This window comes from Notothenia rossii (assembly GCF_949606895.1).
Source record: "Notothenia rossii genome assembly, chromosome: 5".
NCBI classification, from domain to species: Eukaryota; Metazoa; Chordata; class Actinopteri; order Perciformes; family Nototheniidae; genus Notothenia; species Notothenia rossii.
Genome location: NC_136903.1, coordinates 12,669,877 through 12,693,047, shown reverse-complemented (window position 1 = coordinate 12,693,047; position 23,171 = coordinate 12,669,877). Strand labels below are relative to the sequence as shown.

The following is a 23,171-nucleotide window of genomic DNA, read 5'->3' as shown; positions in this document are numbered from 1 at the left end:
GGGGGTCTGTCACATTCACATTAAGAAAAGGAGCAGGTCTTCTTCTCTCAGCACCTGGAGGAATCACTCGACTGGAGACACTAGTGTGCACTGAAAAACTGAAATGTGTGAAACTAAAAGATTAAACAATTAGAGCTGTTTGGATTTGGAAAATTCCACTTTAAACATATAGGTTAAATGTTGGCGTTGCCCCTCGGACCCCGACAGGGTGAACAGCGGGGGGGGAGGGGGGGCTGCGGATCTGCTCGGTCAAGCTGTCACGCAACACATCCTTACATGGAAGGAGGTCAGAAGAATAGAATAAAATATAGCACAGTAAGGAAAGGTGATCTGAAACATTACTTACGGTAAATCATCCCAAGTAGTTTAAGACGATGTCTGTGCTGCTGCTTTTTTTTAAAGGGTTAATTAACGGATTAAAAAACTTAATTGAGATGGCATGTGTTATTTTCACTTTAAGACACATCTTTACATAACCCCTATTTAATTTGTGAAGAATGACATTTGTGTAAACTTTAAATATAACATTTAAAAAATTACCTGAAAGTATGGATTGCTTTGGAAAATGTTTCGCAGCGTTGTATACATATATACATATTTTGAAAGACACATTTTAAATCACTGGTGCGTCCCCGACGGCCCTTAAACACACAGAACAATATATCTGGTAACAGCCACGTTTATTTTATGATACACTGCTTACAATATCATAATATCATGATTAAAAATCCTTAACCACATAACCCTAGTTGTTTCTGTCCATTGTGGGAGCTGCCTGATAATTAATCACTCGTTAAGTCAGCAAAATTAAAATTCAGTATCACATTCATGTTTTTCCTATTGCTTTCAAATGTTACCTTAAAATATGCTATAAAAAAATTCAACACGCCATTTTAGAAAAATATCAAAATAGAAACAAAGATGCCCCGGAAATCTTTCCACGCCCATCATCACCTCCGTTGACCCCCCCCCCCCCCCCCCCCCTGTCCCAAAAGGAGTGACTTTCTCCATGCGTCTTCTCTACCATCATTTGACACATGCAGAGTGAGGTGGGCTATGTGGTGCACGGCAACAGCCAGTCCTGCGTAAAGGACTGAAGGATCAGAAATCTGTCAAAGAAAGCAAAGCACTAAAACCACAAGCATGTAAACTCAAATCAGCACACTGGCAGGGCTGGAAATTCACAAATCATAATTCACACACAGCAACTTCAGTTTCCCTCAGGAAGAAATGTCAAATAAGTATTACATGATCAATAATCAAAACGCTGTTTCGTTAAGAACTTGATTCGAATGTTGAAAGTGAAAGTAAATAATCATGATAACAATACGGAGAGATCAGAAAGTCCTTTTTTTTCCTAATTAAAAAGAGCCCCGTTTACAACGATAAAAGCTGTGTTCAGCCACTGATCACTTTTATATCTTAACCTGGACTTGGGCAGATTTTCCCCATGCAGTGATGGGACCTGATTACTCCGAGTCTCCTCCCAGCAAGGACCACATACAAAATACAAAATAAAACGTTGAGCTGAATTGATCTGAGCACCATTGAAATAATAAATCACTCTACCTAACTGTATAGCTACAGAGAAAGTGTTGAAATTCCTCTGGAAACACAAAAACATTCTGGTTAAGTAGTAGCACTGCTTTGTGCTTAAACTGGGACGTGCTAAGAGTGTCCAGGCACTTCACAGTCAGAAAAAAGCCTGGCACAAAGAGTTAGAAACTACAGTATGACCTTCATAGACTACAACCATGCATGGATAAACTGGCCTCAACATCCTGCACCTGTTCTTCTACATACAAGGGTTAAATACGCACATAGACACAAACAATTCACAGATTAAAAACAACATTAAATGAGTCTCTTCTGACTGCCACAAAACAGTGTTATCCAGAAGCTACTGTGATCCTCTTGTGGTGTGAGGGAAGCTGCGGTCCAGAGAGGAGAACGTTCATGGCTACAATTCAATCTGTAACATCTGTCCAAAAACATGTGGGTAAAGAGAAGGTGAGCCAAGTGCTGTGTGTGGCAGGGAGCTGGTGGTGGAGGGGGGGGAGGGAGGAGGGGGGGGGGGGGGGGGGAGAGAGAGATGAGAGACTGCGTCTTTACTTGCCGGCGATCTCGGGGGCGCTGCTGCTGCCGAGGCCCAGGTAGCGGGCTGCGTTCTTCACAGCGCCCTGAAGGGGGACGACGACGCTGTTCAGGAGAACTTTGAGGGCGTTGATGTTGTCTGCATCCAGGTTCTGGTAGACATAGAAGAGAGGAGCAGCCACCACCACAAGGAGCAGGAGCTTGAACAAGATGGAGAGGAAGCCTGCTTGGGCTGGAGCTTTGCTCGAAGAGACGGAGCTGCCCCCTCTGGAGAAAGACTCGGAGAAAGAGCGGGTATCAGAGTGGACGCTGCGCTTCACACGGGACTCATCCAGCCAGTAGTCACTGGGCTGCAATGGCCGCCCAGCTGCCCCTCGGATCGGACGCCTGCAGGTCGCACTGAGCGGGGGAAAGAAAATCAACCTTATAGGCGAGACACAAGAGTAGACCATCTGGAGCTTTTAATTCAGGGTATATGCAGGAGTCCTGAAGTCAATGTAATCCCTTTTAAGACCCTTGCCATACATTTTAAGACCTCATCGCCACTTTGAGTTTTACCTCACATTGACTATATTATACAGGGTTCATACACTTTTTGACCAATGATTTTCAATGACTTCTCCAGGACCTTTACCTAATTTTCCATGACCAAAAAAAAATACTCTTTCTCCACAGTACTACTGATTTTTTTTTATTTTAACATGGTAAGCTGGAAAATAAGGTCTGCATATGAAACAAGTTGTGCCGATCTAAAACAAATCAAATAGTAGGCTTACTAGCTCCTACAGACTAAAGCCACTGTCGACTAGAGGGCGTGATTGTAAAAATCTCTCGCCAGCAAAATACCTCGACAGTTAAATGCCATTTTACGTTTCATTGCTATACCATACAGTATTTATTATCATTATAGTATTACTATTTCGGCGATTAGCTAAAATATAAATTATGTTTGAAGAAACTTTGGTTACATTTCCATGACTTGTCCATGGAAATGTAACCAAAGTTGAACAATTTTGTTTTCCATAACTTTTCCAGGGCCTGGAATTTGCATTTCCATGACTTTTCCAGGTTTTTAATGACCGTAGGAACCCTGTATATACAGTATTGATTGTCCTTCCTCCTTATCTTCCAACCATTTGGACGCAAACTTGCATTTCCCCATAACGATGTTGTTTAACAACCGGCGTAAACGGAGCTTCGCACACTATCAAGCAGTGAGCGTGCAATGTCCTGTTCAGATGACGTCAGATCCAACAGGATGCCATAAATAAACTACACAGAATCACACTACACACCTACGCAATGATTACATTCAGGCAGACTGTAGAATACAACCTCTTTGGACAATTTATATACTTATTGAAAACAAGCTACAAAATGTGATACCTTGGAAAATGCCGTTTAATACTTTTTAATAGCCTTCATTTCCGCTAAATTGATTTATCAACTTTTAATACTTTTTAAGACGCCGCGGACCCCCTGACCAAGAACTAGGTTCGTTATCAAATAATACGCCAAAGAAAATGTCAGAAAACAATTGTGGGAAAACTTCCATCCCTGTTTCTAAAAGCCCAAGTTGAGGATTTGTTTTGCAAAACCAAAACATACTGAGTTTAATGAGTAAAGCAGAGAAAGGCACCAAAGTCTTCATATTTGAGTTGCTGAAAAAAGCATGAACTGCCATTTCTCCATGAAAGATGCCTTTTAAAATGTACAAAGTAAGGGTGTGAAATTGAATTGAAAGCTCTTGGAAAAACTAAGTGAACCTTGATTCATAATTTAAAATAATATATTATTTAATAACCAAACTTGTGTTGTCAATGATCTTTTTTATGTTCAACTTTCCAGATTATATTTGGGTTATTAATTTGCAGGAAATGATTCACATCCGTTACCTCAAGGCTGTTGGTGTGCTTATTTCATTGGCGAGGATATCTTCCACCACACTCTCGCTGGCCTTCTTCGGGGTTTCCTCTGTAAGAATTTCCTCCACCACCACCACCTGTTAGAAAGGCAGTGTTAAATCAAAGCAAAAATACAAGAGCGGGATAAGATAAGAACTTAATTGATCAAAATGTGGGAAATGTTTGCGTTGCAGCAGCATAAAAAGAAATGGCATTGTACATAGGGGTGGGCGATATTGAAAAATATAATATCACGATATTTTTCAAGCTGTATCACGATATTTTTTCATGTCGGTTATTATGGTTATTTTTTAAGTAACTTAACAGTACAACCACCTACAAGGTAACAAACAAAAATAAAAAGGAGTAACAGACCAAAATACCATTTCAAGCTGGTTTTAATTCTGCAATGATTCCCTGAATGAACAATTCAACAGGAATTTTGATATGGCTTCCTCAGTGTTCAAGTAGGTAGGCCTACACCCTACACAACAAACTTTAACACTGGTTTCTTCACCAAGTAAAGTGCACTCTCTTGCTAAATAAAATAAAAATATTCAAGGCACAGTTTCTCAGTATAAAAATTCACTTTCTGTTTTAGGTAGCACTAGCAGTGATGTAACATCGATAAACATGAAAAGGAGAGTAAAACATAACTAAGTTAAACATAAAACATCAATGAGGGAAAGTCAGTGCCAAACAATTAAAATGTAAACTTTAGACTTGAAGTGCAATCAAAGTCTTTAGCATAACCGAACATCTGTTTCAAAAGGGAAAAACAATATAAATACCTTATTGATAAAATAAAATATAAGCCAACAGAATCAACCAAGACAATAAATGAAGTGCAATACTGTCTGAATCCTGACTAGACAGCTTGGTTTTTATTAACCGTTATCAGTATTTAGTTACTTTGGCATCATTTTGAAACGTGTATTACAATTAAATCACGGTAAAATAGGTTAATTTTGTCGTAGTTGGTTTCCACCACAGTATTTACATGGAAATAAGCTCCGCCCCCTCTCCAGCGCGTCTTGTTTGAATGACAGGAGTAAACACAGCTGACAGCCGCGGTGAAACTCCAGCGGGGGTGAGAATATTCGCATCGCGTCCGTTGTGAACGCAGCATAATGCAGTTCAGAAACCACTGTTCTGACGCTTTTAAAGCAACTTCGAGATTTTAACACTATCAGGGGCACGCAGGCCATGGAGGCCGTAGGACGTACAATTATTTTCGGGGCTTCACGGCCAGACCACCATGAAAATCCTACCCTGGTGCACTATCACCATAGATATGATATCTCATAAAAGGCATATCATTGAGACCTAATATCGTCTCGACGATATATATCGTTATATCGCCCACCCCTAATTGTACAATACAAATTAAAAAGACAATAAATAAACAAGAAAGTAGAAAATATATATGTTGAATTTACAAATTAACAATAACAAGATATAAAGCAAGGTATTATATATACATAAGTATGTGACAGATGGAATATTACATATTAAACTGAATAGATAAATGTACAGTGTGATTTTATTCCAAGAGAAAGTATGGATATCTATTTCTAGGATTGGAAATGGTTAAATGTCTCACCTTAGTGAGTCGTCTGCTGCTGGTTCTGGACGTAACTGGAGTTTTCCCTCGGCTCCTCAGAGCCTTCTCCACCACGGGAACGGGCTCTGGTTCAGCAATCTCCTCTGAAAACACACGTAATGTTTAAACAAACAAACAAAGTTTAAGTGAATAAACAACATGCGTTAAGCTTTGTCAGAGCTCAGCTTACCATCTTCCTTGTCACTGTAGTGGTCAGAGTTTGTGTTTCCGTTCTGGTTACTGTCGACCTTGGGGAGAGCTGTGACCTCTGTGACCTCTGCAGGAGCTGCAGGCTCGGCTGGAGGCTGCTCCAAAACCTTCTGCAGCTTCTTCTCATACAGCTTACGGGTGGTGGCTGTATGACGGGGAGGAGGGGACAATCAGGAATGAATAACATGCAATACATTGATGGATTTGATGTAATTTGGTTCAATTGAGTTATTAAGTCTGATAACTTGCATAAGTGTTCGTACAGCTTTTTAAAAGTGTAATTCAAGCATTTTTCCAGGTAACCAAATTAAAAACCAAGAGCCTCAAAGCAGTTTTCCTCATATCTAAATATTAACTACAAATGCAATTGTGGAAAATGTAACTTTAAACAATGTCTTTATGCCCAAAGATATCTCTGCATGTTGTCACTTATTTGGCCAGCTGTTCTTATAAACACTTATAGAATGGTTTACATAAGCAATGATGTAGATTACACACCAGATAATGTTGCAAAATCAAGCATTTTCCACATTTTATATATAAGGATATACCTAGCCTTAAAAATCTACAGTTAAAACATTTTTTTTTTAACATCATCTAATAACTGTGTTTGGAATACAGCTGGTCAAATGTCTGAAAAAGCTTCAAGTCAAAATCTGTTGGTGAAAATAGGAATGTAGCGTTTACTTAAATGAGTGATTGTAACTTAATTTAAGACTAAAAACATGTCTACACAAAGTTAGATGCACTCATTTTAAGTTTACTTTAAATTAATTGCTTTGTTACTTTGATTTCAAAAGTGGTAAAAACATAATGATGATAAATAAATATATTACTTATTTCATGCCTTTGTATTTAAAAAAACAAAACTGAAATCTAATCCTTTATCCCTTATTGGAAACGTTTTTGTTCCACAAAAGACTGAGATGGGGCTCCATGAACTCACCAACAATGGGTCCTGTTTCCACACCATGTTTGGCCAGCTGTTGTTTTAAATCTTCATCTGTGAGATCTGACACCTCTGCTTCCTCTGAGCGAGGCTTGTCTGTCTTTTTTGTAGCTTTCTGAAAGAAAGGTTTAAGTTGTATATCATTCATCAACTCATAACTTAAACGTGTCCCATCATTCAGCACCACTTCACATTTAATACGTGAATTAACAGAACAATTAAATAAAACCTACTCTTCCAGATCGACTTTTGTTGGACACCACGGGAGTGGGCAACTCTTCATCGCTGGAGAAGGTGTCTACAGGCGGGCTCTTCTTATCGTTGAGCACCGTTAGGTTCTTCAGATACAGCTGCACGTACACCTCTTTCTTATGCTCTCCGCTGGGAAGTGCCACATTGTTTGCTGTGAGCTCATTCTTCAGCTTATCCTTCGTGAGGACCGACGGATCTTCCAGGAATTCAGCCATGCTTAACTTTTTTATTTTTAATCTATCGTGGTGCGCTTTTGTCTTTTCTGCAGTTTGCGCCTAAACGGAAACTAGCTCAGTTCACTTTAGCGGCTACAAACAACAACACCGGGAAACGTGACTGAAACGCGCTGATGTCAAACACCCGACTGGCGCCAATTTAGCTCGCTAGCACAGAAGCGGCTTACAAAGTAAATACCGGGTTTAAGTGTTAGCCTGCTGGCTGTTATAGGAACAAATAGCTTTGGTATTTTTCAATCTGATCCGAGCATGTGCCGCAAACGGGACAAATGCAAACTATCAAAACAAAAAAAGCCCAAATTTGATTGAATTAGCTTAGCTTGAAACCGGTCCACTTGTGCTCGGTCTGTCCGCGGTCTCAACAGGGCCCCAACAACAACAACCAGCCCTGCTATTGGACGAGAGGTGTCAGCAAGCTGCGCTCTGATTGGCTGGCTATGATTGGGAAGGCCACAAAGAAACGGCAGCAGGCCGTGTGTTTACAATGGGCGTTATACATCCATTGTTAAATCCCGCATACGCTATTTACATGAGTGTTTGACTTAACTGGCGTTAGTGTTTTTAAGAAGTAGACAAATCAAAATGAACATTATTTATTTGAGTAGCATTGAGTGACGACAGAACAATGCTAATAGTGGTTAGATTGTAGTGGTTGCTAACAGGAGTTCCACCTGTGTAGCATGTTTGTAGCAAGAGTTATATAGTTGGTTTCAGTGCATTTCTTAGATTACAATTGCAATTTTCAACCAAATGTGTTTAAACTCAACATCATCTAGTCACCTTTTCACATCATAAAAGCATTTTTCGACAGTCCTTGTGTAGTTTTTTGTCCATTATGACTGTTAACCTTTTATTATTTCCCTTCTTAAACTTTTTGTCATACTTTTGACTGTGTAGTAGGGAGGGTGGGTGTGTTAAGAGTCAACACGTGTTGGTTTATGTTCAACTATCTGTTGTAAGACAAACAAATTACAAGCCCCTTCAATGAATGTTATTATGTACTGCCAGTGTTTCCCACATAATTTGATTCTATTTGTGGGGGCACGGCACCGCACCGCACAACCCCCCCCCCCCCCCCCCCCCCCCCAACGTTCTTGTTGCTCTGTGTTGCGTTGTTAATTAGTGAAACACACCGGAGTTGAGGAACTGTGGGGTTTATTCTCCCAAAAATATAATTTACAATTTAGGCATTTAGCAGACACCTTATTCCAAACCGATTTACAATGACCAATTACAGGGACATTCTCCCTGGAGTAACCGAGGGCTAAGTGCCTTGCTCAAGGGCACACTAGTAGTGATGTTCCATTTGATCATCAGCCCACCTCACTATCCATTAGACCACCAAAATAAATAAATAATAATAATATATATTTTTTAATAATAATAATATTTTCTTTTTTATGAGATCCATTTGTGGCGGACGATATTTAATTGTGGCGGTCCGCCACAAATAAATCAATGTATGGGAAACACTGACTGCTGTTTTACACATTATCAAAAGCCGTCCCTCAAATCATCACTTCATGCAGGTATACCAAGTCATTTCATGGGCAAAATATGTTGTGAATTGATGAATTGCTTTCAGGTAAAGTTCTACCAAATGATTTTTCCTATTATTTTATGTATATATATATAAATATATCTTTTGTGGGTTATGCAGTGTTGTTAAACATTCCTGTCAATCCTGTCCAATCTTTTGAAATCCACCTCCTACATTCAGTTATGTGTAACTTTGTACTGTTTAAACTGGATTTAGCATACAATCCATTCATTTCTGCTGTTACAGATTGATTTAAGAAAAGCCCTTAAAGTTTTGTAAATGTTGTTGTTGATTAGAAAAAATTCCCAAGGAGACTGATGAACGTTTTAGTAGTTAATGAGTAATAACCAAGGATTTTTTTTAATATAACATCATGCGGTAGTGAATCAATGTTGAGCTATTTAGACGAAGTTTCCCTCCCTTTACAGAAGAGGGCAGCATGAGCCACACTTTTCAAAAGAAATATGGGTCAAGTTTTATTGGATTTTTCAAAAACGTTTTTTCTTGTTTTAGAGTATAAAGTTGAGGAGACACAATGGCATCTGCACGATGACCATATGTTTTCAACTTTGTTCTGGGCGCATCTTGATACCTACACAATCATATGTTACAGTACGAGAAGTAAAAGTAAAATCAAGAACAGAAGACGCACAATAATCCCTTTCTTCCAGTCCCTTTTTTTGACATATTTGAAAAACGTTATACCTTTTAGTCAGTAATAAAATATTAAATGATAAATAGAAGCACATAATTGACCGATGATTCAATAATGAAAATATTCTAAAGTTGCAGCCCTACACACTCGCACACAGACATGGCAGTGTTTGACCTCCTGCCTGTCTCAGGCCTCTAACTCTGCGGTGGAGCCCCCCCTTCCCACCGTGGGGACAGCGGTTTGAGGTGGCACTGTGTGGCTCCCCACCTGTCCTTCAGACCTGCCTCTCTGGGGCTTTCTGGGATGCTGCTGCAGAAACCAAGCAATTGATCCCCACCTCGGCTCCAAACCACACTAAAATACAGCACTTCAAGTATAGTTCAGCTTTTCCATAGTGTATTTGCCAATGGAGTGTAAGCATAAAAAAAATTGAGCCCTTGAGAAACACCTCTTAAGCTTTCTTTGTATGTAATTTATACAGAAAATAAGGCACGGGCCAAGAATCATAGAGAGTGCCTCTTTAAGCATAACAGTCATGGCCTCTGAAAAATGATCAAAGCCCGTTCTTTAATCGTCAACATTCACGTTTTCAGAATGAGTTCATTTTAAATGGAACCGCTCTACCTGACGTTGACCGGTCAGCATAATCAACGACATTTCTTGACGGATGATTGTAAAATAAGTCTAGGGAACAAATGAACCAACTGGCAGGGGAAAGGCAAAAAGCAAGTTACGGAGAAATTCAAGTCCAGTTGCTTAAAGGAAGTTGGATTGAGCCGTTAAATGGTAAGTTTTTGGAAAAGACTGCACATCTCAAACTAAAACATCCATGTTCAAAAAGTGTTTCTTGATCACTTAGACAAATGTTGAACACAGACTCCTTAGTAAAGTTTATCTTGGATTTCAAACATTTGTAAATCCCAATTGAGCCAACCGCAGAAGTAGCTTAGGAAAAGTCAACCTTTACCACCCAGAGGATGTCTGATCCAATTCCACTGACACAACAAAACACGTACTTAGTTATACCTAGTTATGACATTTCAGCACATCGTATGATCATCTTATGGCCACACATCTGTTGCATGGTCCAGATTTACATTATAACTAAACACTCCGCTATATATTTAATTTATTTTCATTACATTTAGTGTGACAAGATCCACATTTAGAGTTTTTACATAACCAAAGTATTTTGTTGTGCCATCCAAAACTAAGAAAAGGTGTGTTTTCCTGCACTAATCTATTAAAACAATCTCCAATCCTCAGAATATGTTATTACGCAGTGCCAAACTAATTAAGATCAAATCCTGGGCAGTTTCCTGTACAAAAGGGAGGGTAGGATGCAGGAAGTGGGAGCTGTGTAAATCAAAAGGAGCTGAGATTTGTGTGTCCTGGCCTCGAAACAGCCATCCAGTAGTGCTCACACACAGTATATTTTCATCTGTTGACAATCCAAACTCTACCAAAAGGACACAAGCTTAGTTGTAGACATTTCTGTCAGAAGGAAAAATGAGACTCCCTCTCTGGCCCTTGTTGATGCCCATTTGGCCGCTTGCCTGTTTGTATCATAAGTACTCCTCCATATATTTGCATTACTATTATGATTTGGGCTTTTCCCGTTTTATTTGGCCATTGAGACAGTACAGAGCCTTTCTTGCTCATGTCCTCACTGAACTTAAGGCAAAAATTACTGTGTGTGAACTTTCAGGTAGTGAATGAGGAATCTCTGTTAAGGCTCCACAGTGAGGCACCACTGGGACGCCATGTTGGAACATTGGGGGGAAAACTTAATGTAGGCGATCCATCTCTTAAAAAAGTAATGCACTGACAGAAAGTGCCTCTTCTGCAAATGCACTAAAACACATTATCCCCCTCTCACTTCAGGAGATCCTTCACCCTGTGTGGATAGTTGAAGCGGATGTCATCAATTATTTTAATACTCACAATGGATCAAACTTGTGTTTGGCATCTTTTTTTTGGGGTTACCTGTCATAGGGCAAAACACCTTTCAGTTTAACACCAAACAACACAAATCAAAGTTAGCAAAGTAGAGCATTGAGCAGCTGAAGAGCCAGATATTTCCCACAGTAGTTAGAAATAGGGGGAATAGTGCACCACAATTCATCAGAAACTGTCCAGAAATGCATACTGGAAAAATAAACAATCCAATGTCAGCTGACAAGTTCCCCAGATAAACATTACAAGGTGACGTTAATGTTTTTTTCAGCTTGTTTCTGTTGCCCCCAAGTGGAAGAAAATAAATATTTCCAATTTGCAATTCAAAGTAGAGCTTGTGCTATTGAGCTACTGTGCGCCAAACACAATCACAAGCCTTGCCCAAACAGAAATGTATCCACTGTTTGAATGCAGACCTGGCTCCTCCATGACAGCGCCTTCAGCAACTCATTGTAACTCTACACTTCATCAACAAAGGGGAATTTATTTGAGCCAACACAACCTGCAAACAGAACACTTTCTACAATGATACGCAGTGCAACACAGGGTCAAAATGCTAAACTCTGTACAATTTCAAAAACCTGCTCATGTTTCATCACCAAGTTGGCCTTTCTCAACGCGTCTGACACGAGTGAACCGAATGGCCAGTGGCGACTATAAGAGAGGGCAACCTCACACAGGTGACTGCCAGACTCTTGAGTTAACAGGAAAGAAATATTTCCGTGCTTAACTTGGCTGAAGCTCTCAACAGACCTGCCTCTGCTTAGTTTTTCTGTCCGCATGGCTGAACACTGGTACCGGACCAGTATGGGAAGAGCCAACAACTTCTCAAAAGCCTCCAGTGATGTGTCGATTGTGACACCGCCATGCCCATCGACTGTTTCCTCTCTTAGTCGGGTGTATGAGCTCACAGGACCCTCACTCAAGCGAGGAGTCACTGTTAGGGAGCGTCAGCATCAACCGTACCCTAATGAAGCAGAAGTAGACAATCAACAGAGACTCAGCAGCACTCAGGTAAAAGTGCCAGGTCAGGGGACGTGCCAACAGCTCAGTGCATTCAGCATTTTATTGCAATCGTTGGCAGGATTCAAGCTCAATTTTCAATTAGGTATCAAAAAAGAAAAGGGAATGGATTTTTATAAAAGCTGACAAAAAGAAAGCTCTTTGGGGACCTTTGTGTGAGGTGCTTCCATAGACTGACATGACTGTGTTTGTAATTTCCTTACTGGTCCTTCTGAGGTCTTGGTGTTGAGTTATTTTAAGTAATAGCTCTCAGCTCCGTCTCTACTGCAGCCAGGATACATTCCCCAAAAACCTGGTACTTCAAGCTGATATAATCTTATTTATTCAATCTTGAAAATTGAAACTTTTAGGCCTTATAGTGTCTCGCAAGCCTGAATGGACCGCTCTTAGGCTGGACCTACATCAGAACCTTTTGGTCAGTGGACGAGGAGGCTCACAATGTGGAAAAAGCACTTGTCGTCATGTTTACTGTCGTTCCAGGAGGTAGTGTTGAAGGTTCGGCTCGTGTAGCAGCTCATAGTTTTGGGTAGTAAAACGCCGGGGGTCTATCGATGCTCTGAAGCCTCACAGCGTGGCTCATCCGTGCCAGCGGTGAAGGACAAATGTGCCAAAGTTTGCTGGGTTTGGCTCTTTTCTCCCCCCCTGGCTTCCAACACCGATGTATCCAGCTGAGGTACAATAATTTGACACCTCTTAAGCAGCTTTAGCATGACAACCGCTGCTTTGTTTTATATTCCTGCGTATTTCGAACGCAATCAAAAATTACAGTCAGCAACATCTAAACTGTGTTTTTATCCACTTTGGACTTTTGCCCCTCTCCACCCCCTTCAATCTCCTTTATCCCTCCCTTTCCTATGTGGGATTTAACGTACACTTTGTGGTAACCTTGCTAAGTTATCAATTTTTTCTATGTTCTCTCACACTGAATAAAGGCTTGTTTCTCTGCGCCTGCTTGTTACGACTTCAAGGACAGCTCCCTCCATCTGGCATTAAGTATTGCTGGTGCCAGTGTCGGGTTAACTGACACTCCTGCACTTAAACTAATGGCAGCGAGCAGTCATCTCCCATGAGGTGCTCACCTTGGAAAAAATCACCCAGCTCCCTCATCCTCAATCATAGTGGTGCACTCGCCACCCACTGAATGAGACCATGGGCATGAAAAGAGGGATTGTTTCACTATTCAGGCATATATGAGGGCAAATGAAAACATGTAATACGCATGTCCTGTCTTGGATTTGCCCTCCTCTCGAGTTCAATGAGACGTGGAGAAGTGGGGAAGAGAACAGCACGCAAACAGAAAAAGTCAGACTCAGCAAATTGCCACTTTCATTAGGATTTCTTTAGCAAATGATGAAAAATAGTCAAGTATTTAACATTCAGACCAGTACAAAAAAGAGTTTTAGGAAATCTAGAAAGCAGACACCGGGAAATAGGACAGCAATCTTATGTTATGGTAAAAAGAAAGTAGGATCATCGACAATTTCGCTATATTTAATTATTCATTTCTAAATTTGATAGTTTTGCTTCATGTAACTTATTTTCAATGTTAATCTTTTTTTCATAAATATGCAGAATATAAAGTATAATAAAGTATATTTACTTTGTCTGTTTGTGTTGCGAGTCTGGACTTAAGAGTTGTTGCATGAGTAAATATGACGTGAATATGCACCATAGCAGGTTTAACAAACTAGACTAAATAGTCTAAGAAAGGGAGTGCTCACATGTGTTTATATATACGCAGTTGGTTAGCTGTAATGATAACAGTGTCTTTTGTTGGATTTCCAAGGATTCATTTTCTTATTATACCACATTCATTTTCCTTGGAAAAAAAAAAAGGCCTGTGTCCATCCTAGGTGAGTTGTTAACATAAATATGTTGTACAGGTGAGTCCAGGGCAAAGAGAAGCACCTCTCAGACCACAGCATCTCTACCCGTCCTCCTCTGAACCCCCAATTCAATGGAAACCTAAACAGCTTTTTAAGAATGAAGAGCTTTTTCAGTTTGTTGCTAAATATAGGCCAACCCGGTGGGAGGTGGCAGGTTCCAGAGCCATTTCCAACAAAGATGAGCCCCAGGTCCTGCCCAGGACCCGGCGGGTGGTGACTGCCGGTGGTCCGTCTTTCTCTTATGCACCGGCTCTTAAGTAAACACTACAATCCTGCGGTCAGCTACAGCATGGCAGCGGGCGAAAGGACTCACTGTGCAGTTGCACACAGCTATGGTGTGTTGTCTCCTCCGGCCCACTCAACCTGGGCTCCTCCCCGTCACAGAGGCCTCTGCAGGGGTCGAGGGCCAGCGACAGACCTTGATGTGTGATCCCGGATCCCTGCTGGGAACTCCTGGTGGGGGCAGTGTTGGACTTCACCTTCTGACGGACCATTTTCCATCTGAAAAAAGATGTCTAAATTGAGAACATAATCATGTTTACTGGAACTATGCTAATTCGTGTTGATTTGCAAGTGTAATCTATCAGGATGGATAATCTCAATAACCATGGTTCACATGAGGCTGTGATTGATATGATTTGACCTTTATCAGTAAATTGTTGAAAATATAATACGAATTACAATTAAATTACCATGGTTAGAATTCAAAAGGTTGTATGCATGTTGTGGGCATTTTTTTGCATGATTTTTATAAATTCAAAGACAATGAATAATATGGAATTAAATTACATAAACCAAATTAGACATTAGAACAATAATAAAATATTATTTTCTACAGTGAGATATTGTGTGTAAATCACATTCAATTCATTTAAGGATCAACAGCCACAGATATCAGGTTTAACCTTTAGCAGTATTTTTATCAGAGGGGCAACACATTCAAGATAATATGCCATTAATCATCAGTATCATATCCAATAAAGAGCCTTATTAATCAACACAGAGGAAAACTGACAGCCCAGTCCTTATCCACTGAGGAAAATAAGGGGCAACAGGTAGTCCTTTATCCATTGAGCTCTGTTCCTGCTTTGCTCCCCTATACACGCAGATCATGATTTGGGGAGTCTCAGTGGCTACCTGTAAGGACCACAGGGGTGGCAAATAGCAGGGCTGTGGCTTTCTGAGCTTCTTAGCGGTGCGAGCAGAAGGATTTACGGTAACTCTCAGACAAGCGTTCACAGCTTGGACTCTTGGCATGGATTCGATATTGTACCTGGCTGAGCATCAAACCCACTGAACCTGAGGTCCAAAAGTACCTACACAAAACCCTGGGATGTTTGAATGATAAATCGCCGACATTTAGTGGCAGAACAAAAAATATTGGCCCTGCTGGGGATATCAATTTTAATTTTAATTCACAGTGAGAGCGCATACTGGGTGGCTTGATTGATCAGATATCGGCTTCTGGTTTAATTGAAAAACTCCTCTCTTTTTGGTTGAGATTTCCTGCAGATTCAGCACAGGTGTGATAGTAGAAGGAAACCAGGCAGTGCGAGTGGTGCGACAAATGCCAGTGGGGGTGATATTAAATATCAACCATTATTTGAAGTGCATTGACCAAGTTATCTTTAAGTTCATGTCCAGTCCTTTTGGAACCTGTACTTTTTTTCTTTTGTGTAACTGGACTCTGCCTGCTTCAGTCAACCATCGCCAAGACTTCTGGTTCTGATAAAGGAGAAACCATTTCCATGAGAGTTCCTGACTTCAATGAGAAAACCATGTGGCAAAAGTTAATACATCTGACATGCCGAGAAGCATAACGGATCAATTTAGTAACCCACGTTGTTGAAGAGGTTTACAATTGAAATGAAGGATGTTTTTGAAATCATTGGTATCATTATCTTCAGGTAAATGTTGAACTTTATTAATGTGCTCAATGCTGTTTATGCCAAGAGGTGCTTTATAAAAGCCACATGACTGAATTTAAGGTCACACAGGATGCACAGAGCCAATCACACCAACCGCCACCCCTGAGAAAAAAGCCATGGTGCTAATATTAGAGGGAAGACTGATTACAGTGCTACTATTAGGATTTGGCCTGCATTTTGGTCCAAAGTACGAACGCCCTGGGCATTTCTCTTTGGTGCTCATGCCCTCGGCCCTCAATGGCACACTACATGATATTATGAAGAGCCAGACCAAACATGCCGACGCAGACCACAGGGTTACTCACAGCCCCTGCACATTCTTTAGAGGCTGAAATGTGACCCGGTCCTATTTTTCAGCAGCTTGTCAGACTCAGTGTGGTGCAGGGAGGTAAGCTAGGAGGGAAAACTGTTGTCACCTCTCTATAGCTCTTACTTTTTTTTTTTTACTTACAAGATGGCAACCTTGGGTGTCAAAATGAGACCAGATGGGTGGGTTGGATAAGTGCTGGCAGTCACCACGGATATGAAAAGCAAAAACGTACGGCTACCAACAACATCAGCAGTAGACAGTAAATGGAAATTAGTTAATTGGAGAAGCTTTGCGAGTTGATGGACACACTCTGGTAATGCAATACGTTTAGTAACCACATGCATTAAGGCATATAACGCCTTGTGGAGATTGAAATTGAAGTGACAGCATAATGACTCGAGGTCAATTCAGAGAACATTTCTGTAGCAGCTAGAGGAAGCCTTGCATGTCCAGCTGTGTGCAAGATGCTGAAGACATTATTGTCCTGGATGTCTGCTCCATTTCCTAAAAAGATATACATTTATTTCCTCCATCTATACAGGAGAGCTACGTCTTTGTTGGACAACATCTACAGAGACTTGGACAGGAAAACACTGTCGAGTATTCAATATGTCCGAGGTTGTCATCAGATGAAACTCATTTTGAAAAATGCTTGTTATGACTGCTGCTAACCATATCCACCCACTCGGTGCCCGGAGAGGGGGACAGCGGAAAGGAAGTCTTTCAGTCAGTCAGGTCGTACTTCATCTCAGCAGGCTATGGAGCTGCTGGACAGAGCTTTAATGTAAACTTCCTGAAACCTGCTGGTGACACAACACATGGGGGAAAATAAGTAATTGTACATTAGGAATACCTGCAGAGGTCACCGCAATTTAGCTAGGCATTTCCTTTTGTTAACTAATTTAAGTACATAGTATTTGACCAAAATTAGAACCTGCTAAATTAGTGTGGTTTCAGACCTCTGAATAGCTGTCTACATTTTTTCAGAGAACTAAAAAGGTCTGGTTGATCCACGGCTCTGGGCCAAAAAAAGCTTTGCAGGTGGGTTTCAAAGTGGCCACGTCACCTTCCTATGTCAGAGCCAGAAAAAAAAAGGGACAGAAAAGTTTCCATGAACATGGTAACAAGCGTGAATGACATTAATGCAACCATACAGGTTGTTGTAAATCAACTTGCAGGAATAACTCTTAAAACTGCATTTGGAGTTGATGATACTGTTTAAGTTAAGGGCTTGTAGAAAAGGCGGTTTCTGGGTTGATCGAAAACCACATTAATTAGATTCCTTGAGTCAGAACTGACAATTAAGGGTGCAATTAGGGGTTTCACAATATAACTCAATTGACAAGAATGGTAATGTTTAAACAAAAAAATGGTGACATCATGATGATAATTCATACGATTCCTGTTGATAATATTACATTTTGGGTCACTCACTCAAAACAAAAAACTGTAGCTGCAATGCAGTATGGGCACTATAGTGAAACACAAAATATCTTATTCCTTTATTAAGTATTTATAGTTACATTGTTCCCCTCAAATCTTCATTTTGTATTACTGATGCCTTTAATTGTGTGCTGTCAAACTCCATGATGATCCAGTCAGATTGGCAGTCAATGTGATGCCCTGCTGGACATTATTTGGCCACTTATCCACAGGAATAAAGATCACAATGTTTTCATTTTAAAACATGAATGGTCAGTCTATAACTTTCCAAGTTCCTCTCACTGCAGGTTTCTACCGGCCACAAACCTACACGTTCTCCCTCCAATGAAAGCCACAAAAGCAGCTCACCTCCTCATTGACCAAAACTCACTGTGCAAGGTAAAAAAAGAGCCAGACTCTCTGCGAAGCATGGCCAACTTTACCACTGAAATAGATTTCAATACATTTTAATTTCCGCAGCCACTTTCCCGTTCCTGAACATAATGAATTACCGAACAAAAGCCATGAAAGAATTCTCCCCCATTTCTCTTGACTCAATGAATAACCTTCCACCGCACAAAGAAAACAAAAGATGGCAAGTTTATTTTTCTGTGGTTGGGCCGTTTCAACGGAGCGATTATTCACTGACACCACCTTCAAAGGTTCCTCAATCAAAACTTTCAAGCACCATTGATAGTTCTGAGCTGCAGCGGGAACATTCCTGCACTGTGTATTACATTGTCACATTATAATTAGCTAAGAACTGGAAGGGTATGTTTTGTATATTTTTTCACAGGAAAAAGTAACACCTGTAAAGTGTTTGTCCAAGAAAGGTTTCAGTGCTGTTGGCAAGCTGATTGGCACGCTGTTTAAATGTATAATTCCAAGCTACTAATGTGTTTATGATAGTCGGTCTTTTTTAAAGCAGTTGTACACAAAGAAGCTTTTTGTTCATTATGTAATCATAGATAAGATTATATTTTCACAGCAGCACACAGTTCAGCTGGTTCAACAACTTTGAATCGCTGGCCAAGATTATTTCAGTGATTCAGTGCAAATAAATGTCAATTTAGTCTGATTACTAGCAAACACCCCACAGCAAGAAAAAACAAACTAAACAGGAAAAAGTACGTCAGTTGAACTGTGATTAAAAGCACTTAGTACCAAGTTATGAGGTGCGTTTGAACTACAAAAAAAAGTTGATACAATAACAATGAATATTTTATCTAAACTATGAAAATCTATTGAAGAACAAAAACACAATCTGCAGAAAGATGCGATAATAACATATATTTTAGAAAAAGGAATGTCAAACCTGGAAGACAGCGGCACTAAAAAGTATAATTATTAGGATTATTAGCAATACAAACATATGACTTATTAAAGAATGGATAAACAACTAGTATATGCTGTACATCAAAAGTACATTAAATAATAATGATAGGGGAATATGAAATGTGTGAAAAGGTCTGTTGCATCTTGTTGCTCTGGCAGAGACAAGCTTATTTCAGAAAATGCTTGTGTGTTTGTTTGTGTAGGCTTGTATAACTGTGGGGGTGTATGTGCATGTGTATATGTGCGTGTGGGTGTGTGTGTGTGTGTGTGTGTGTGTGAGTGGCCTGTGTGTGGCCAGACTCGCTGGGCTGATCTTGGCCCCCGGCTGTTGCTGGCGTTGAGCATGTCTGTAAAGAAACAGCTGGAGGCAAAGCCAACACCAGTCCCGTTCAGGAGCTCGGGCCTGCCAGCAGCGACAGATCCCAGAACTTTCCACGGTCCCGCGTCGCCATGCCAACAGGTCTTGGCACGGCAGGGCTGTCCTGATCTGCACACCTGGCCCACCAAGAGTCCAGAATCACCTCTCCTGTCACTGTGTGATGAACAGGTCATTTACAACCCAAGTGTTTGTGTGTTTTTAAGAGTTATGGGCCCAGGTAAAGAAAACAGCGTGCAGTGGACCTCCTGTGTGTAGCCCTAATCAAACAGAGCTGAGGACCTTAGCCCCGTACAACAGCCGGGCCTGAATTTGTTCATACTTGTACTGTGGAAAACCCACACAGAGGGATATTCAAAAATAAAGTGCATTATGGAAAAAAAAGATTTGTTTTGGTATACTTTGATAGTGAGTTTTGTGGTTTTAGATTGAACGTAAAAGGAGCATGTACCTGTGGGGCAAAAAGGAACGTTCAGGCAGCTTAAGGGAATGATTTTAAATTCATTCCTCAGAAATGATGTGACATATTTGTCGTCTGTAATGCTTTCCAAAGTGACGACATGCCCAGGTCTCTCCGGACAGGGAGGTTCCTCGCTGGAGAAAGTTAATAAAGTTTCTCTTTTGCTGTTTGATTTGATTGCTCAATGCTCATAGGTGAAGAAGATGGTCAGTTTTATTAGTGTAAGGAAGTTTTGCAAACCAAACCAAACGTCAGATAAAGTATGTCTACATTATATTATAGAACAATATAATAACAAATAATTATCATAATTATTAATTTGGTAATAAACTTTGTCCAAAACAGCTATTTTTGATCTCAATGACCTTGACCATGTAGAAGGTAGATTCAAAACACCCACCTTACTATAACTGAGCTCTACTTCCTGAGCTGCACGTACCCCAATGGTGGAAATGGGGGGGGGGGGGTGTACTCCTTTACGAGAGCATTTTCTTTAACGATAACAAACAGAGAATACAAAACAGTAGAAGTGTGTGAAATAAATACAAGACAAACTGAATATTAAGCAACAACTCAAACATTAGCAACAGCAATGACCGGGCCAAAAACATTATCACAGAGAAAAAAGGAATCTTAGTACAATGGTTAACTTAATGTACTGTTACCTTAAAATAAGAGGCTAAATGTACACCACCCTTCTGTTAGGAAACAACAGTTACGTCAACATCAAAATGAGACATTAGGAGGCCAAATAATTGTATGCTTTATATGTCCAACCATAACATAAATGTTCTCATCACATCACAAAAATAAAACAAAATAACTGCATTTATTGATGTTTTTCTGATGTGTTCAGAACATGAAAACCAGATGACACTAAAATATTAATAAAAAAAGGTCTGTAATAACTATATCGGAGCCAATCATTTATGTTGAGATTCAACTCCCTGGCTGAAGGAGTGAAGGACGGTAGGTTTTTATTTACTTTGAAGGAGATCTTGTTCCCCGTTAGCTTTGCTGAGCAAAAAAGGATTAAAGTAGCTCTTATTGCTGAAACATAACGTTCTTGTGTGGCATGTCGAGCGAATATGAGCCATGTAACACTAATCTGAACACACCCGATTCATGACAGCCAGCATGTCTGGCCCACACATTCGAGATATCACATATCCCTAATCTAATATCTCGAGAAAAGTGATAATCGTATCCTTGTATAGTTGAGAGACTCTTTAGAATAATTCTGATTATAGTGTCAATCTTAAACTCCGTGAATAAGACAATTTTCTGTTCTGTTGCTTTGGCCAGGTGATACTTTGACAGCATCTGGGCTGATTATGTGTTTTTGAGTCAGTTTTGACTAGGCACTCTAATTCAATTACAGAAAAAAACATTTGAAAAACCTGATATTTGGAGGAAAAATAAGAAGTTATGCACATCATGAAAATGCACATTTCACATGGTGTGTCTTGGCTCGACATCTTTTAAAAAGAAGCCAAACTTTATTGCTATTGGAGAAAAATATGTATTTCTTTTTTTTAAAGTGGTGTGTGTATAAGTGGGATTATTTCTTGCTCTGTCTCCCTGGATATAGTCGCCACCCATGATATGTAACGCTAAGCTTACACATAAACACGCTCTCACACATTAGGGGTGGAGTACGAAGAGAAAACATGATTTGTGTATGGATGTCCGGCATGTGAACATTTTGATTGATGGGCAGCTAAAGAACACAGGCCGATCCTTATTAGCGGCTGAAGGCTGCCAGCTCTGAGGGATGCGTGGGCATGTCATACTTGGTAAGTGATCAGGTGTTTGACTCTGTCTGGTAGGAAGGAAGTCCTTATTAATGTTGAGGAGAAGGCCGAGGCTCAGCAACCTCAGGTATGCCCGCCCACACACACACACACACACACACACGCACATACACACACTTCTAAACAGCACAGGACTGCTCTCGCTGTGGTTCATTACTGTAGAAGAGAGCTGGTGTGCTCTTACATGAAAAGTCCTGATTGGGAACAGAAATCTACATCTGTGGAGCTATTCAAATACATCTTTCAACATCTTTTATTGTTTTACACACGTCCAGCGGAGCTATGTTAGCATCCATTAGGAGTCACGTTTTATTAAGCTCTGTTTTGGTCTCTCTCCACCAGCTCCTTTTAAGAAAATGATAAATAGACTGCAAATTATATAACTTTTTTTAGTCTTCTACATCCCGTTGAAGCGCTTTTACAACACATGTCATGTAACCTATTCACATACGCTCATAGAGAGGCAATGGCTACATCATCAGGAGAAATAAACATTCAAACACTCACACACTGTTGGCCATGCCATCGGGAGCAATTTGGGGTCCGGTATCCTGCCCAAGAACACCTGGATCCAATTGGTGGACTCAACCTCGGTCACAGCTGACCTCTAACGTCATTCCTTTTCTTCCAAGTGTCATTTAAGAGTTTTAAGCATTTACTGATAATTATTGGTATAAAATAAAGAATCAGAATTATTTTGGATGGAACAATTGGGACAAGAACTTCTCATATTGTACAATACCAATATAAGAATACTGATGCCACATTCACGAGAGTCTGTACGGTATGAAGCTACAGATAGCTAAGTTGTGTGGTAATGGGGAAACAGCTTATTGGATTTGCCCAAATATACAAAGAATACCACAACCAGAACCTCTAATGCTAACTCATTTAAATATTAAATTCTCGGTTGTTATTCTGGTGGCTTTAAGCCAGACAGCAAACAAATATGTTTTTACAAGCGTTAAGTGTTAGTAGAGGGGCACTTGGAAAGCGCAGACCTCTTTCAAGGCTGTTTAAAACGTATACATGAATCTGCCATGTTATCCCCTCCAAAATGTATGGGCTTTCGCCTCGTTTCACCTTTCAAACAAGTTTCATGCAAATGAGGCCAGTTGTTTTTCCGTAATCCTGATAACAACAGAAAAACAAACAAACAAGTGTGGAACGGCCCCCAAAGTGCGCAGACACTTGCAAAGGCTGCTTTAATAAGTAAAA

General features: G+C 40.2%; 2 protein-coding genes across 2 annotated transcripts in view; one reads left to right on the top strand and one right to left on the bottom strand.

Annotated features, from left to right (window-relative positions):
* Positions 1-663: 663 nt before the first annotated feature.
* Positions 664-7,687, bottom strand: tmpob (thymopoietin b). The gene is made up of 6 exons (XM_079679918.1): positions 6,994-7,687; positions 6,758-6,875; positions 5,792-5,956; positions 5,602-5,705; positions 3,990-4,096; positions 664-2,493 (listed from the first exon to the last, which is right to left on the bottom strand). Exons 1-6 carry the CDS (start codon positions 7,225-7,227, stop codon positions 2,109-2,111), a joined length of 1,113 nt encoding a protein of 370 aa, XP_079536044.1. The 5' UTR covers positions 7,228-7,687; the 3' UTR covers positions 664-2,108.
* A 4,497-nt stretch (positions 7,688-12,184) lies between these two features.
* Positions 12,185-23,171, top strand: part of LOC307041909 (troponin I, slow skeletal muscle-like) — a 117,388-nt gene continuing 106,401 nt past the window's right edge. The window contains exon 1 of the mRNA XM_079685494.1: positions 12,185-12,188. The gene's annotated coding sequence lies outside the window, so the exon portion shown is untranslated. The remainder of the gene's footprint in view (positions 12,189-23,171) is intronic.

Bases quoted from the DNA above. Each gene is read 5' to 3' on its own strand.
- tmpob (XM_079679918.1), bottom strand. From the start codon at position 7,227: ATGGCTGAATTCCTGGAAGATCCGTCGGTCCTCACGAAGGATAAGCTG. The intron at 5,706-5,791 runs GTAAGCTGAGCT...GTGTGTTTTCAG, and splicing joins CTACAGTGACAAGGAAGATG to AGGAGATTGCTGAACCAGAG. The intron at 4,097-5,601 runs GTGAGACATTTA...CCTTTCTAACAG, and splicing joins GCAGCAGACGACTCACTAAG to GTGGTGGTGGTGGAGGAAAT.